This window comes from Mesoplodon bidens, assembly GCF_964165515.1.
Source record: "Mesoplodon bidens genome assembly, chromosome: 18".
NCBI classification, from domain to species: domain Eukaryota; kingdom Metazoa; phylum Chordata; class Mammalia; order Artiodactyla; family Ziphiidae; genus Mesoplodon; species Mesoplodon bidens.
The window spans coordinates 49241683-49258519 of record NC_138175.1 but is presented as its reverse complement, the minus strand read 5'-3'; the positions used below and the strand labels follow the sequence as shown (position 1 = coordinate 49258519).

General features: G+C 57.7%; 2 protein-coding genes across 9 annotated transcripts in view; both read left to right on the top strand.

The window, feature by feature from the left end:
• The first annotated feature begins 1259 nt into the window (after positions 1-1259).
• Positions 1260-9657, top strand: TMEM145 (transmembrane protein 145). 6 transcript variants are annotated; one of them, XM_081216595.1, is made up of 15 exons: positions 1260-1433; positions 2199-2273; positions 2391-2468; positions 2551-2637; positions 2730-2831; positions 2934-3018; positions 3125-3196; positions 3311-3379; positions 3707-3787; positions 3874-3952; positions 4102-4195; positions 4947-4964; positions 5992-6112; positions 8175-8381; positions 8855-9657. In XM_081216595.1, exons 1-15 carry the CDS (start codon positions 1311-1313, stop codon positions 9235-9237), a joined length of 1674 nt encoding a protein of 557 aa, XP_081072721.1. In that variant the 5' UTR covers positions 1260-1310; the 3' UTR covers positions 9238-9657. The 6 variants fall into 6 exon arrangements, with proteins under 6 accessions (XP_081072721.1, XP_081072723.1, XP_081072720.1 ...); XM_081216597.1 differs by having other exon boundaries at positions 4947-5119; positions 9326-9657; XM_081216594.1 differs by having other exon boundaries at positions 4947-5119; positions 8855-9233.
• A 450-nt stretch (positions 9658-10107) lies between these two features.
• MEGF8 (multiple EGF like domains 8) overlaps positions 10108-16837 on the top strand; it is a 41876-nt gene continuing 35146 nt past the window's right edge. For 2 of the 3 annotated variants that reach the window (XM_081217584.1, XM_081217582.1), the window contains exons 1-3: positions 10108-11011; positions 16191-16354; positions 16596-16802. In XM_081217584.1, the coding sequence (XP_081073710.1) occupies positions 10825-11011; positions 16191-16354; positions 16596-16802 (558 nt within the window). In that variant the 5' untranslated portion in view covers positions 10108-10824. The remainder of the gene's footprint in view (positions 11012-16190; positions 16355-16595; positions 16803-16837) is intronic. The other variant, XM_081217583.1, reaches the window with a different exon arrangement.

The following is a 16837-nucleotide window of genomic DNA, read 5'->3' as shown; positions in this document are numbered from 1 at the left end:
TCAAAAGAAAAGAAAAGAGAAAGAAACGAAGGAGAGAAGGAAGGAAGGAGGGAGGGGAGGGAGGGGAGGAGAGGGAGGGAGGGAGGGAGGGGAGGAGAGGGAGGGAGGGAGGGAGGGGAGGAGAGGGAGGGAGGGAGGGAGGGGAGGGAGGGAGGGAGGGAGGGGAGGAGAGGGAGGGAGGGAGGGAGGGGAGGAGAGGGAGGGAGGGAGGAAGGAAGGAAAGAAACCTGGCAGCAGACCCACTATCCCTCCTGTTAACAACTGGCTGAAGCCAAGTAGCAGAGGCTCCTTTTTTGTGGGGTCCACACTCTCCTTTGAAAGCATTTCACACACTTACGTTTCCTGCTTGGCCTCCTGACTTAGAAAGTTTTTTAAAATGATATTTTGAGGAGCAGCAGATTTTCTGCAGTGGAGGGGGAGGGATGAAGCTGGAAATGTGTTGGAATCTGATCAGGAAAATGAAGCTGAGGGGCTTGGACTGTTCTCTGTAAAGCTTTTCCAGGGCTCCCCATTGCCCAGAGGGAAACCATAAAGTCAGTACCAGGGTGTAGGGGACTGGACTGGGAGGTCACACAGCTGTGACTTGGCTGAGGTTTTATGGGAAGGAAGTGGCAATGCTGGGATTTGAGCCCAAGCAATTGATTTCAGAGTCTGCTTGTGGGTTTCTCACAATACCACCTCTTCTGCCTCACAGCAGCTGGTTTCAGACCCTGGCAAGCAGTGACAGGGCAGGGTCAGGCAGCAGGGTGTAGTGGTTGTGGCTGAGGGCTCTCTGCCCCATCGGAGCTGTGTGACCCAGAACAAGTGGTTTGCCTACTCTGTGCCTCTGTGTCTCTGTAGGCACTTCACAGAGTGCATGGGTTTTGTGGTGGTCACAGATGGTGATGGCTGTTATGGGGGCGGGGATGGGCAGTCAAAGAGCAGTTTGGGGACTAAACTGGGGGGAGGTTAGGACAGAACTGGGGCCTGGGGGTTGTGGGCCATCCTGGGATGGCAGTCTGGAGGAGGATACTGGGCTTGGGGGAATGTGAGTTCACTTTAGGACACGGGGAGCTGGAGGTGCCAAGGAGATTCCCAGAGGGGAGGACTGAGGCTGCGGAGGCGTGGAGAGGATGGGAAAGGGGCGTCCCCTCCCACGGGGATTGGGAAGGGTCCAGGCTGGGTCATCCTGGAGGAGGGGGCAGGGAACGCGGCTCCCGGCGGCCCCTTTAATCGGGGGCGCGCGCCAGCCGGCCCGCGCGCTCTCGCCGCCGTCGCCGGGCCGGAGTGGGAGCCGAAGCGGAGCCCGAGCTGGGGCCGGAGCGGGTGGAATGGATCCCCCGTGCGCGCCCGCTCTGCGCCGCCTGCTGCTGCCGCCGCTGCTACTCCTGCTGCTGCTACTGCCCCCCCGCGCCCGGGCCAAGTATGTGAGGGGCAACCTCAGCTCCAAGGAGGTGAGCGCGCCAGGCCCTCCCTTGCCACCCGCCGGGCCCCCGAGGGATGAGAGGGAGGGGAGGGGCAGGTCCCGCCCCGCCCCCTGCCGTCTCTCCCGGGCGGTCCCTGAGTGCTGCGCGGGGGGTGGGGTGGGGGGTGGGCAGGCACATTGCGGGACTGGGTCTGGGTTGAGGCTGAGGGGGGCCATTGGGTCGAGAGGAGACTCGGGGATTGTAGGAGGGACATTGAGGTCAGAGTTGGGCGAGGAGGGGGGCCGGGTTGGGAGAGTCGGAGTTTGGGGTGGGGGTGGGGGACGCCGAGGTGGTGCTGAAGGACAGCACTTTTCACTGCGCCTTGAGCCTGAGCTCACACTCCTGTTCAGGACCAGGAGAGGGCCGTTTGGGATACTCGCCAGCACCTAATGGTCTCTGGGACCACCGTGAGGGCGTGTGTGGATAATTAGGGGAAAGCCAGTGGGATGGTATCCCTGATGCAAGGTGTCCAGGATGGGGATCTGGCCCTCCAGGGTCTTTCTCAGGCGCCTGGCAAATGGGAGAAGTGTTTGAAAGGAGGGGAAGAAACCTGGGGGAGGGGGCATCTGAAGGAGGAATCCTGGAACCAAGGTGAAAGGATCACAGAAGAATTTTGGAGGTGACTTGGTCCCCTTATGCTTTCTGGGAAATCAGGTATTCCAGGGTAGGGAAGAAAAGTTGGAGGGGTGTCTTTGGAGTCGAGGAGAGTTCTCAAGGGACTCAGAAGAGGGTCTGAGTGGGCCCCTTTTCCAGGACTGGGTGTTCCTGACGAGATTTTGCTTCCTCTCGGATTACGGCCGACTGGACTTCCGTTTCCGATACCCTGAGGTGAGCCTTCCCCAAGCACTCACCATTGCTAAGGCTGGATGCTCCCTTGGCTTCCCAAGGCAAGGGTTACCCCAGCTCCCTGTGCTCCCCCAACCCCCCAAATCTTCGGGTCTGCAGGCCAAGTGCTGTCAGAACATCCTCCTCTATTTCGACGACCCATCCCAGTGGCCAGCCGTGTACAAGGCAGGGGACAAGGTGAAGTCTGTGAGGAGGGTGTAGGGGAGGAGGGATAAGGTCGGAGCTAGCCAAGGAGTGACCATGGCCCTGCCTCCCCTAGGACTGCCTGGCCAAGGAGTCAGTGATCAGGCCAGAGAACAACCAGGTCATCAACCTCACCACCCAGTATGCCTGGTCAGGCTGTCAGGTATGGGCCCAGCCTGGGGGAATGGGCAGGTGCTGGAGGTCAAGGGCCAGGGGGAGGTACAGGGAGGCTTCAGCCTTCTTGCTCCTCCCCAGGTGGTGTCAGAGGAGGGAATGCGCTACCTGAGCTGCTCTAGCGGCCGAAGCTTCCGCTCAGTGCGTGAAAGGTGGTGGTACATTGCACTCAGCAAGTGTGGGGTAAGGGGCTGGGCCGGCCACCGGGGCCTGCCTTCTCCTCCTTGCCTTCCTGCCGACCCCTCCCTGCCCAGGGCCCCTCTTAGGCCTCCACCCTCCCCACAGGGAGATGGGCTGCAGCTGGAGTATGAGATGGTCCTCACCAATGGCAAGTCCTTCTGGACACGGCATTTCTCTGCTGATGAGTTTGGTGAGCATATGGGGACCCAGGATCTTTTGTGGGAGCCCAGAGCTGGGAGCCTGTTGAGGGACACCCATCCTGACTGCACGGTTTCCTCCTCCCACCAAATTGGCAGGGATCCTGGAGACAGATGTGACTTTCTTTCTCATCTTCATCCTCATCTTCTTCCTCTCCTGTTACTTTGGATGTGAGTCCGGCACGTGGGGTGGGGGGGAGAGATGGGGGAGGGGAAACCAGCTTGGAGGAGATGATCTGCTCTTCCTTCCTGTCTGTGTACAGCCTCCCCCTACCCTCCTTCCAGATTTGCTGAAAGGTCGTCAGTTGCTGCACACGACTTATAAAATGTTCATGGCTGCAGCAGGAGTGGAGGGTGAGGTTTAGAGTATTCCAACTTTTGAGTTCTGTGGGAGGAGGGCCTTAGGGCTCACATACCTGGGCCTAAGCAAGGAGGGGCTGGGGACCTGGACTCCTGGGTCCTGGGAGAGGAGGGGCTGGAGGCCTGGACTCCTGGGTCAGAGGGAGGAGGGGTCTGGGGCCTGGACTCCAGAGTTTCCTCGGAGGTCAGTGAGACTAAAGGGTCTAGAATCCTGATGGGGATGAAGAAAGGGTTTTGGTCATCTGGATCATAGTGTTAGGGAACAGTGATGCCCTAAAGCTGCTTTCTGTCCTTTCCCCTCTCTGCCCATCCTGCCCTCAGTCCTGAGCCTCCTGTTCTTCTGCATCTACTGGGGCCAATATGCCACTGATGGCATTGGCAATGAGAGTCTGAAGATCTTGGGTGAGAATGAAGTGGGCCCGGGAGGGTGCTGGGGCTCCTCGCCAGTTTGAGCCTGTGTCTGAGCTGCCCTCCCCTCCCCCCACCAGCCAAGCTGCTCTTCTCGTCCAGCTTCCTCATCTTCCTGCTGATGCTCATCCTTCTGGGGAAGGGATTCACGGTGACACGGTGCCCAGGCTGGGGCGGGAGGGACCACTGTCGGGGGTGGGGGGTGGCTGGGCTAGGGAGCAGGGCAGAGATTGGGCTGGGGGGGTGGCTGCCCCCTCCTCTCTTGACGGCCCCCACCCCTGCTGTCCCCCCTCACGGCCTGCCGCCAGGGGCCGCATCAGCCACTCGGGCTCAGTGAAGTTGTCTGTCTACATGACCCTGTACACCCTCACCCACGTGGTGCTGCTCATCTACGAGGTCGAGGTGAGTCCTGCCTGCCACTGCTCAGGCTCTGCCCCATCCTGCTCGCCCTTCAAAGCTTTTGGCGGCCTCTTCCACCTGTCTGCTAGCCCTTCCCCACATCGCGCTCTTCCTGGCTCTCTCTCTCCCACTCTGTGGTTTTCCGCCTTCCCATCTGTCTAAGTGCGTTCCTCCCCTCTTCACCATCTCTGAGTAGCTCTCTTCCTCCTCCCTCTGTCTCTCACTGTCTGTCACATTTAATGCTTAGTGTCGTGATTAGGTTCAGGAGTCACACAGACCTGGATTCCGCTCTGGTTCTCCCACTTCCCAGCTGGCTAACCTTGGCTGACGGCCCTCCTCTCTGGGCCTGTTTCCTCTTCTGTAAAATTAGGAGGATCTTACCTACCCCAGGGGACTTCTCTAAGGCTTTATATCACCTTGACTTTGGCCGACAGTCTTCCTGCTTAGCCTCAGTTTCCCCTTCTGTGAAGTGGGGTGAAAATAAGACCTACTTCGTCAAGTTGATGCAAATGGAAAAGCTTACACATGGTGCTGTTCAGCCCCCTGTGTTGGGCCCATGGTAGCAGATATATTCTCTATCTTTTCGCCCTCTCTCTCTACTTCTATATGCTTTCATATTTCTCTCTCTCATTCTCCTGCTGCTTCTGTCCTGACCAAGTACCTCTGCACCTTGGGTACCTGAGGGTGGGGTCTGGGGTCCCTGTGTGGAGGGTTGGAGGCCAGGGCTATGACCAGCCTTCTCCCTTGGGTCCAGTTCTTTGACCCGGGCCAGGTACTGTACACGTATGAGTCGCCAGCGGGCTACGGGCTCATCGGGCTACAGGTGGCAGCTTACGTGTGGTTCTGCTATGCCGTGCTCATCTCCTTGCGCCACTTCCCAGAGAAGCAGCCCTTTTATGTGCCCTTCTTTGCTGCCTACACCCTCTGGTGAGACGTGCTGGGGCCCCAACCTGTCCCTGCCTTCCCCGGCTTCTCAAAAATGGCTGTTCCCAACTCAAACCCTCCTCTTAGAGGCAGACGGGCTTTCAAGTTAGGCAGCTGTCACCAGAGTCTGCCACTCACTCACTTTGTAACCTGCAAAGAATTACTTTCCCAAAGTGAAAAAAAGAGTGCCTCAGGTTACTTACCCATAAAGAAAGGTTGTCAGGGGCATCTCCTGTAAAGGGTTAACTTGAGCATGCATAGGGCAACAGACGAGGGCTTCGAGTCTGGCATACAGTAAATGTCCAATAAAAGCTAGTTGTGATATTTTTTATTCAACATAACACAGCAGTAAAGTAGATGGATTCTAAGCCAGATTGCCTGGGTTTAGACCCAGTTCTAAAGCTTGTAAACTGTGTGACCTTATACAAGTCAATTAAATTCTCTCTGCCTCGGTTTCCTCACCTGTTTAATGGGGATGGAAGTTGTACCTGCCTCATAGAGTCACTGTGAGAGTTAGATGAGCGTATATATGTGAAATGCTTAGAAACAGGTCTGGCATGCAGTAAGTCCTTAATTGTTTTAATCATATGTTAATTCATTCATCAAACATCTATAGATTTCCTATCAGGTGCCAGGATTGGGGTGGGATAGAACTGAGTTAAATTCAACCTACTCCTTGCCCCCCCCTCCCCAATTTCCCATGCCAGTGGGATTCTTGTCTCCTTTTAACCTCTGGCTTCTGAAGGTCACACTGGCTTCCCTCCAGTTTGGGACCCACTTGGGACCTATGTGTGTGCATAGCAGGGTATTTGGGGCCATGGGGTGGGGTGGAAGGCAGGGACAGTGTCTCTACAGACCCAATACCTCCCCTTCAGGTTCTTTGCAGTTCCGGTCATGGCCCTAATCGCCAACTTTGGGATCCCCAAGTGGGCCCGGGAGAAGATTGTCAATGGCATCCAGCTGGGGATCCATTTGTATGCCCACGGCGTGTTCCTGGTGAGGCTGGGCATCCAGTTGGGGATGGGAAACCAATGGGTGGAGGATGCATGAGGCTCTCCACGCCTGAGCTGCCTGAACCTTCTGTTCTGAGCTCTTGATCCATTTCCTTCACTTCATCCCTTTAGTCATTCAATAGACACTTATTGAGAGCCTGCTGGGTTCTTGCAGGCTATTCCACTGTATCCCCCAGAGTCCACCCTCTTCTATTCCTCTCTCCCACTTTTGTGTCCTGGCCTCTTCCCCCAGCCCCACCCTCTTTCTTTGCCCCCCTCCCCATTTCCATCCTGACCCTGGGTCCCTAGACTCTCACTCTTCCCTTCTGTATTCCCACTGCCTTCCCTAAGCACCTTGGTCTCTCCTCCCCCCACCCCACCCCCATTCTTCCATCTCTGCTGCTCTATCACAGGAAGAAGCAACTGGGGTGGGTCAGGCTGGGGCTTCAGGGGGCCTAAATCTGAATGGCAGCAGAGGGTTTGAGCACCAAACCTCTTCTTTGCCTTGGTTTACATCCTCTCTGCCCTTCTGGCTGACAGTTCTTCTGTTCATCCATCCATCCATCCATCCATCCATCCATCCACCCACCCACCCATCCACCATTCAATGGACACCTGTCTCGAACCAGCCTCTGTTTCATGTTGGGAACACTCACGTGCATTTATTTCGTCCTCTTGTTTAATTGGCAGAGCAACCCCAGACAGGATGGATAACCATCACTGAACCCAGTAAACAGAGAGGGGAAGCTAAAGCCCAGAGAAGGGAGGTGACCTGCCAGGCTCTATGGCCTTTGGTGGTGGGGGGCAGGGGGACTTTGAACCCCATCCTTCTCCAGCAGACCACAAGATCTGGCATAAGAAGGAATCACACAGGGAAATAGGCATTGCTGAAGACCCCGGCTCCTGACTCAAGGGGTCCACCATGTATTCTTTGCAGGGAATATACTGAGCCACTGAGGGGGCCAGGTCCCGCATGTTCTACCCTAGAACCTTAGGTACAGACTCACTTTCCCGGGACAGTCCCTCTTGAGGCTCTGTTCCAGGAAGTCACAAAGAGACAGAGAGAGGAGAAATGCTGAGAACCCACCATGTGCCAGGCTCTGCACCAGTGGTTTTCATTTCCACCCTCTCTTCATCTTTCCAAGTAGGCACTGTAACCCCTTTTCTGCAGTGAGGCTCTGGGAGTTTAATCAATGTGCCCCAGATCCCACATTCAGTGAGCTGTGGGGCTGGGAGGTGGGGTGCCCTTTCTGTTATACTTAACCTTCAACCAGTTTCCTTCCTAAAAATGCTCATGTTAGCTCAGCACAGCTCCACCTCTGGCACTCTACTGTTCTTCGGTTTCAGCTCCTTGTTCACTTATTCAGCAACCACCTTAGAGGGACTGTGCTGGCCTCCCGTGTTGCAGTGCTAGGGTCACACCCGGTCCCTGCCCTCATGGCCTGCCAGCTAATTCAGGAGACATCTCTGCATTCAACCAATATTTATTGAGACCTTGTATGTGTCAGGCACTGTTCTAAAGGTGTTGGGGATTCAGCAGGGAAGAGAACAGTCAAGTACCTGCCCTCATGGAGCTAACATTCTAGAGTCTGTCAGTTGCTGTCCAATTGAACTTTCTGTGTTTATGAAAATATTCTACAATCTGTGCCGTCCCATACAATAGCTACTAACCACATGTGGCTATTGAGCACTTAAATGTGGCTAGTGTGACTGAGAAATGAAAGTTTTAGTTTAATTTTGATTAATTTAAATTTAAATAGCCACATATAGCTAGTAGCTATCATACTAGACAGAGTAGGATGCTGAAGCTTAACCATTCAGTGATAACTGGCTGATCAGGGCTCTGATGGAGGAAGCATCGGCAGAGTAGTATTAAGAGTTGTGATGGACGGGAAAGGTTAGAGGCCAGGGCACTGCGGGGGGTTAGAGGAGGCGCCTAATCCAGTTGAAGGGTTTCAGGGAAGAAGGGATGTCAAGTGAAGGGGAATCCTCAGGGCCTCATGTTTATGGAGGCAGCCTGAGGCCTGGACAGTCCTTCTCCAACCTGCACCCCACCTTCGCCCCAGATCATGACACGCCCTTCGGCGGCCAACAAGAACTTCCCGTACCACGTGCGCACGTCGCAGATCGCCTCGGCCGGAGCCCCAGGCCCCGGAGGAAGCCAATCCGGAGACAAGGCCTTCCCGGAACACGTCTATGGGAACGTGACGTTCATCAGCGACTCGGTGCCCAACTTCACGGAGCTCTTCTCCATCCCCCCGCCCACCTCCTGCGTAAGCCCCGCGGCCCCGGCGCCGGAGGAGCTGCTGGCGCCGCCCCTGGAGTACTTGACCCCGCTCCCGGCCCCTCCACCGCCCTCCACGTCCAGGCGCCTGAGCCCACCCCCTGCCTTTCGCACCCCCAGAGCCCCAACGCCGCGCCGCGACCGTCCCCCGGCGCCCGCGCCCACCTTGCCGGACTGGGTCCTGGCGCTGTTGCGTACGCCCCCTCAGACACCCCGCGCGGTGCCCCCGCCGCCGGCGGCCTTCCGCGGTTCTCCCCCGCCTCCCCGGCCGCCGCCGGAGTTTGCCCGGCGCACCCCGACGCCGCCCCTTGAGTACCTGGCTCCACTGTCCAGGCGCCCCTGACTGACACCTGCGCCCACACCTCGGGAGGGGGGATCATCGGGGGAAGAGGGACGGGCCTTCGGGGCCGCATCTGCCCCCCGTGGGTCCTGGACGGCCTCTGACCCTGACCCCCCTCCCAGGCCGGGAAGCAGGTGGAGGAGACAGCGGTGGCGGCGGCGGTGGCCCCGAGGGGCCGCGTGGTGACCATGGCCGAGCCGGGCGCGGCCTCCCCGCCCCCTTCCTCTCGGTTCCCCAAGGCGGCCGACCCGAGCTGGGATGGCCCGACGCCGCCCTACCAGCCGCTCGTGCCCCAGACAGCGGCGCCGCACACCGGCTTCACCGAATACTTCAGCATGCACACGGCCGGGGGCACCGCACCCCCGGTCTGAGCACCCCTGCCCGCGCCTGCCCCATGGGCCGCGCGCCGGGCCCCGGCCGGGCTCCGGATCCCCACTCTATCCCGGCCCCAGGGCTCTGCCAACCCCGGCCTTCCCAAACCTCCCCACCCCGCGCGCCCAGGTAGGGGTGCGTAGTGTCCCGCTCCCGACCCTTCCCCCGACTCCTGTGCCAAACGGTCCCGCGGGAGCCGCTCTCCCCGTCCCCTCCCTCAGCCCCTGCCCCGAGCGGCACCGGATTCTGGGCTCCCGCTGTTCCGTGACCTTCGGCCCCCTGGCCCCCTCCGAGACCTCTGACCCCGCCGGACCCCGGACACCAGTGACGATCGCCGGGACCCTGCCTGTGACTCTCCAGGACTCCGCGACCCCGAGCCACCGCTCCCGGGACGGATGTTGTGAAGCTTGTCTCGACTCATACCTTCCCTTGGGATCTCTGTGACCTAGGACCCGTACTCTGTCCACCCTATCTCCATCCCGGAGGCCCTCCCTCAGGTCCTTGGCAGAAAGACCCTTTTCCCCTTCTTGCCAAAATAAAGAGGATTCGTTGAGTTTTTATCTTTAAGATGGGCTCTTTTACATCTTGACAGTGCTCAGACACGGGGCTGAGCAAGAACCGTTCCAGGCTCGGGACCACAGTGCGCCCAACTGTGAAATGGTATCTTGGAAGGGGCCTGCATAACCTGACCTTTTGTTGACCCAGAATCTGGGAGCCCTGAAAATATGAATCATCATCTAGCAGAGTCCTCTTATTGTACGGCTTCTTTATTTTTACCTTCTCTTCCCCAGTTAGAGGTAGAGGCGCCCTCCAGTGGCCGACGCTTCGCTCAGCCACCTGCGCCGGGAGTTCGGGTTACGATTTTAGCCCCGCGCATGTGTGATTCTCACTTCGCTAGCCAAGGAGGTCACTGCTGCGCATGCGTTTAGGAACAAATGGGCGGGGAAGTCTCCGGAAGTCTCCCTCTGTGGAGGGGTGGGATTGGGTGCTCCGCAATCATCCCAGGGCCGCTCTGACCTGCGTCTCCGCGACTCTCGCCTCCTCTCCGTCCTCCCTCCCATCGCGGCCACTCGGACCCCGCCCTCTCGCCCTCCAAGCGGGTCTTCCCGGGGCCGCTCTGGCCCGAGCGTCCCTTCATCTTTCTGATCTGGCTCATCCGGCTCGGAAGGGAGGCGCGAGTGGGTGAGCAAGGGAGTTCGTCTGTGGTGTCCAGGCCTGAGCCCCTGAAGACTGACTCTGCCCTGGGCACCCGCTCGCGCCCCTCCCCTGGCTGGAGGAGCGTCTCTGCCGGAGGACCTTCCGGGCCGGGCCCGGCCCGCACTCTATGTAGGCCCCCGCCGAGCTGTAGAGCCCTTCGCCCACTGGGGACCCAGTGGTGTATAAGGTCCATTTCGGCCTGCAGCGGCCCGTTTATGGGGTCAGCGAGCGTATGGGGGCCCATGTCTATAAGGGACTCCCGTGGCCCCTAGGGGTCTGCCCCGTACGTAACGACCCCATTTACAGGGTTTTCCATGGGTCTATAAGGGCCCACCCCTCGGTTTCCAGAGCCCATCCACAGCGGCGGTTCCCTTCGCGGGGACAGCGACTCCTGGACCTCCCTGGTCTACAAGGCCATGTCCCATCTATAGAGGTCGCATTTGCAGGTCTTCAAACCGGGTGGAGGGGCTTCTCCGGGTCTTTAGGACCCGTCCCTCTGTAAGGGTCAGTGCTGGAGGCAGCGATGGCCCTGGGCCGGGCTCTGGCTGCGGCGCTGGCTCTATCTTTGGCCGTGCTGGGGCCACTGTCCCCTGGGGCCCGGGCAGGGGACTGCAAGGGACAGCGGCAAGTGCTGCGGGAGGCGCCAGGCGTCGTGACAGATGGTGCGGGCAACTACAGCGTCAATGGCAATTGCGAGTGGCTCATCGAGGGTGAGTGGGGCCGTGTGGGTCACACACTGGCTGGTGTGCTAATTCATTCATTTGTGCAGTCTTGCATCCACTCACCATGTTCCCAGAACCGGTTCTGGTGCAGGCCCTTTGCTCTAAAGTGCAGCCAGCCTAGGCCTTGCCTTGGAAGGCCTTGAAGTCTGATGGGGGAGTTGCACCCGGACTCAGATGGACAATTACAAGCCAGAAGCATCAGTGAGAGGTATTCTGAGTAACCGCTAGAAACTCAGGCTCTGAGCCCAACCACCTGGCTTCAAATTTGGGTTCCACTTCTTACTAGCTTTGTGAATTTGGGCAGGTGGCTTCCTTCCTCTGAGGTTCGGCTTTCCCTCCCTGCAAGTGTGGATAGTAATAGTACTCCCCTCATAGGGCTGTTGGACTTGACTGAGAACAGGTATTTACTGTGCCTGGCACATAATAAATGCCCAGTAAATGGTCTTAGGATTATTAATGTTGTCCTTTTTTAAGTACTTCAATAAAAGCATTTTTTTCAGTCATTCATGTGCCAGACATTGTCTTTGCCTCTGGGACATAGCAGAGACCTCCACAGCCCCAGCAATCCCCGATGACTTGGGGCTTGGAATCCAGTGGGGGAGGCAAACATGTTAACAGACAGTCCAGTCCAGAGTGGTAGGGGCTGTGATGGAGGAACCCCACGGGCCTGGGGAGCCCAGAGGAGGTGCCTGACCTGTTGGGTAGGAGAGAGCAGAGAAGGCTTCCTGGAGGAGGTGTCTGAGCTGAGACCTAAAGGACCAATAGGAATCAGCCAGGAGGAGGAGAAAGTCATTCCAGGAAGCGGGAACAGCCTGTGCAAAGGCCCCATCTCTACCCTCCTGGGCTTCCAGTCTAGTGGAGGAAACAAACCCACCCCCAGGGAGTGGGAATCCCAGAGATGACATCTGACTTAGCCTGGGCTATACCCGAGACCAGAGGCGTGTGCAGGAGAGAGCAAAAGGGCATTCCAGGTAAGAAGAAGAGCCTGTGCAAAGGCCTGGAAACAGGAGGAGATGATGCTTTTGAGGAGCTAGAAATCTGTATGCTAGGACACAGAATCCAAGAAGACAAACAATGAGCCAGAGGCTGGAGGGTTGGGAGGAAGCAGGTGGTGTAGGACCTCGTGATTTTTTTTTTTTTTTTCGGTATGCGGGCCTCTCACTATTGTGGCCTCTCCCGTTGCGGAGCACAGGCTCCGGACGCGCAGGCTCAGCGGCCATGGCTCACGGGCCTAGCCGCTCCGCGGCATGTGGGATGTTCCCAGACCGGGGCACGAACCCGTGTCCCCTGCATCAGCAGGCGGACTCTCAACCACTGCGCCACCGGGGAAGCCCTGACCTTGTGATATTTGAGCTGTGTCCTGAGGGCAATAGGGAGGTGAAAGAGAAATCCAAGGCAGTGGCTGGAGAAGTCCAGGAAGGCTCCCTTGGCAGTGGATGAGGAGCTGGCCTCCAGGGAGAGGTGGGAGTCCCCCAGAGGAGGTCCTGGGCAAAGGCCAGAGGTGTGACAGGGTCTGGATCGTGCAGGGCCTCCTTTTGCAGCCTTTGGAGCTTGGTCTTTGCCTGGGGACACTGGGCATCTATGGAAGGTTTTGAGCAGGGGAAAGACATGATTTAATTTACGTTTTAGAAGATCGCTATGGCTGTTGTGTGGGGTATGGATGAAGCATGTTTTGGGGGGATGAGTGTGTTTGTCCCCATCTTGGGCGCCATTCCTGTCTAGGGGGTGAGAAGAGGATGGGAAGTGTGTGTGTGTGTTAGAGGTATAGATCATTCTCCGGCCTTTAAGAGCTCCAGCCTGGTTGGGGATGGACACAGACATTCAGCCCCCGGTGTGCTCAGGGCTGAGACCGAAGGAGGTGCAGGGTTGGGTAGTCGGGCCTAGAGGAGTGAGAAGACTCTGCTGGGGGTCACAGAGGAGGAGCCACCAGAGCAGTGTTCTGAAACATACATAGGAGTTTACCGGGTGAGAAAAGGGAACAGCCTCTAGGAAGACAAAAGAGGGGCTGGTGGGTCTCCGAGCCATGTCTAGGCTTGTCTGGTCTGGCTAAACTGTTGGCTGGGAGGAGCGGAGGGCACCAGAAGGAGGGGAAGAAGGGCCTTGAATGTCATGCTGAGCAGCTTGACTTTTCTCTTGGGATTGATGGGGAGCCAAAGGGGGATTTTGAGCAGGAGTGGGGCATCGCTCTCAGGCTGGGTGGGGGGTGGACTGGAGACTTGGTGTGCTAGTCTTGTGGGAGAGGATGAGTTCTGAACTGGGGCAGGAACTAAGGGGGTGGAGAGGCACGGAAAACACTGAGAGATTTGTGAAGTTTCACCAGTGAGACATGGGGGACCGATTGGCTGGATGTTGGGGTAAGAAGGAGGAGTCCAGGAGACTTCTGGACCCCCCTTGAGCTCCTATCCTTCCCAATGTCCATCACCTCTAAGAACCAACATGCTCCCCCATCTATTAAAAAATAAGCAACTGACCCACTTACTTTTGTACCGTGTTCACACTTCATTGTGCCCAGTCCTCATAACATCCTCGTGAATAAGAGGCATATGCCTTTGAAAAGCAAGGGCATTTAGGATCAGATCTCTGTCCAGGATGGCTTGGGGGTTAGGCCCATGTTGGGCAGAAACAGGAGGACTTGAACTTCAGGTGGAACTTGGGGAAGGCAGATGGTGAGCCGGCCCCTGGTGGGCACTTGGCAAAGATGTGCTTGTTGTGATTCTAGGAACAGAGCTTTATAGTTTGGTTGAGGCTGGTAAGATTCTGGGAGGTCTGGTTGCCTGGCCTGGCTGAATTGTTCTTCTGCGTTCTCCAGACCACAGCTCGGGGTCTGTGTGTGATGTTCTTGGGGGCTCTGGCCAGAGCCTGAGGGAGAGCTGCCAACTTCAGTATTCTGTCTTGTGCATCTCTTCCTTCCTTCATCCAGTATTTCCTGAGCCCTTGCTCAATACCAGGCCCTGTGCTGGGCAGTGTCGGGGAGGGATCCCCAAGACGAGTAGGCCCAGGCCCTGTCCTGTGGGCCTCCTAGGCTGCAGCGGAGACACACCTGGACACAGGTGGTCCTGGCCCAGAGGAATGAAGGTCATATTGGAAAGTGAGAACCTAGAGGGGCACCTAACCCAGCCAGGGGGCATCAGGGAAGGCTTCTTGGAGAAGGTGGGGAAGTTTGCTGGCAGGAAGGGAGAATGTGCTCTAGACAGAGAGAGGAACTTCTGCACAGGCCCAGCTCCTGATAGAGCTGTAAGCCGTGGGGTGATGTGAGACAAGTCGAGACTCCAAACACCAGGTTAGGGAGCTGGACTTTCACCCGGAGATGGTGGGGAGCCATGGAGGGCTTTTGAGCAGGGGAGGGTAAGGGCCAGATGTCGAGCTGGGGAGATCCCTCAGGGACCCATGTCAGCACAGGCCAGGAGGCCAGGAAGGAGGCTGGATCAGTGGTCCTGGTGAGGGAGGACAAGGCCTGGGCTGGCGTGTTAGAATCACCATGTGGGATCTTCATACCAGCCTTGGTGGCTGAGGAGAATTATCCCCATTTTACATCAAGGAAACTGAGGCCCAGAGAGGCCATGGAACTGGCGCAAGATCACACAGCTCGTGGATAGTGGACGAGCATCTCCAGTATGCAGATGAGTGTACTGAGGAGCATGGGTAAAGGGGCTGGCCTAGGGTCAGGAGCACAGCTGAAACCCAGGTCTCCTAGTCTCCCTAGCCCACAAGCCTTCCCTGAGCCCCTAGTGGGAGACGTGGGATGAGAGAACCTTCTGCAACCAGGACCTGGCAGAGAGCAAGAAGAGCGACAGTGCTAGGAGTAGGAGCATTACGGAGTGCTAGGCCCTATCATAAGCACTTTAGGTGCATTATCCATTATGGCCTCCCATGTGGTCGCAGTCAGACCAGTGGGAACTGCAGTCCTCTGAACACTCACCTGGGCCGGGCATCCAAGAAAGCTCCCTCACAGGGCTGGCAGTTGATGCCGGCTGTCAGCTGGAAGCTCAGCTGGGGATGACAGCTGGGACGCCTACACATGGCCCCTCCATGTGACTTTGGCTTTTCATAGCATGACAGCTGGGTTCTGAGGAGTATTCTACGAGGCCCAGGTAAAAATTGCAGGCTTCCTCTGATCTAGCCTCGGAAGTCCCAGAGCATCACTTCTGGTGTGTATTGGCCAAGGTAGTCTCTGAGGCTCTTCCCAGATACAAGGGGGCCGGGAGTCAGCCATCATCTCTTGATGGGATTAGTGGCCAAGAAGTCTGAATCGATCAGAGTGATTATATCCCCATTTTACGGATGAAGAAACAGATCCAGAGAGGTTAGCTGACTTGCCCAAGGTCACACAGCTAGTGGCTAGGAAGTGGCAGAGCCAAGATTGGAGCCCAGGCAGTCTGGCTCCAGAGTCTGTGCCCTTAGCTACTATTCAATACAATAAGCAGAGAGAAGAGACCCTGGGTGGGGGCAGAGAGGAGCTGTGGTGCTCCAAGTTTCAATCTTTGGCCAGGGGGAAGAAAGGGACCTCTTCCCTGAGAGCTCTGTTGAGCCTGGAACAGAGGACCCTCACAGAGGCCCTTTTCCATCTGGGAGTATGCCTCTCTGCTCATGCCTGGACTGACCCTCAGGCTTGGGCATGTCTGAGGCTCAAGAATAAATGGGGGGCTTCCCTGGTGGCGCAGCGGTTGAGAGTCCGCCTGCCGATGCAGGGGACACGGGTTCGTGTCCCGGTCCGGGAAGATCCCACATGCCGCGGAGCGGCTGGGCCCGTGAGCCATGGCCGCTGGGCCTGCGTGTCCGGAGCCTGTGCTCCGCAACGGGCGAGGCCACAACAGTGAGAGGCCCGCGTACCGCAAAAAAAAAAAAAAAAAAAAAAAAAAGAAGGAAGTTCTGTGTGACCACTGGGATGGGGTTCCTCTCTCTGCGCTTCAGTTTCCCCATCTGAATAGGAGGCGGTGTTCAGCTGTAATTTCTTCTTTGAGCTTCTGTCCCTCTTGCTGTCGCAGCTCTGACCTCCCTGGGCTGTGAGCCTGGGAGCCCCTTGAAGGCAAGGCCCAGGTCCGACTCATCTTTGGCCCCCCCATCCCAGCGTTACGAGGAGCAGGGCTTGGTGTTTGTGGGGGCGCTGCATGGAGGCCTGGGGAGAGGGTCCGCATCTGAGCCTGGCTCACCTGTTCTCACCGCTCAGCCCCGAGCTCCCAGTACCGGATCCTGCTGGACTTCCTTTTCCTGGACACAGAATGCACGTATGACTACCTGTTCGTGTATGATGGTGACTCCCCCCGCGGGCCCCTGCTTGCCAGCCTGAGTGGGAGCACCCGGCCTCCGCCCATTGAGGCTTCCTCAGGCAAGGTTGGTGGGGCCCGGCTGCGGGGCTGTGGCTGGAGGATCTGAGTGGAGTGTGCAGGACAGGGGGGCAGATACACAGAGGGAAACAAAAGGCGGGGGCACTTGACATCAGTCAGAAGGATACAGGGACAAAGAAAGGTGGAGGGAGACAAAGAAAGCAGATGGGGACCCCAGGGTGGGGTGGGGGCAGGAGTGGAGCCCCTCCCAGTCCAGCCCCAGAGCCCTTCCCACCTTGTGCCTGCAGATGCTGCTGCACCTCTTCAGCGATGCCAACTACAACCTGCTGGGCTTCAATGCCTCATTCAACTTCTCCTTGTGCCCGGGGGACTGCTACAGCCATGGGCAGTGCCAGCCCTCAGGGGTGTGTGTCTGTGAGCCGGGCTGGGGGGGCCCTGACTGCGGCCTGCAGGAGTGCCCAGCCTACTGTGGCAGCCATGGCACCTGCGCCTCGGTGAGCCTGCCCCCAGCTGTGTCCCCCTGGGGCCC

Coding starts and splice junctions, on each gene's coding strand:
- TMEM145 (XM_081216592.1), top strand. CDS start 1,311: ATGGATCCCCCGTGCGCGCCCGCTCTGCGCCGCCTGCTGCTGCCGCCG. Junction 2,469..2,550: donor TGTACAAGGCAGGGGACAAG/GTGAAGTCTGTG, acceptor TGCCTCCCCTAG/GACTGCCTGGCCAAGGAGTC. Junction 4,196..4,946: donor TGCTCATCTACGAGGTCGAG/GTGAGTCCTGCC, acceptor CCTTGGGTCCAG/TTCTTTGACCCGGGCCAGGT.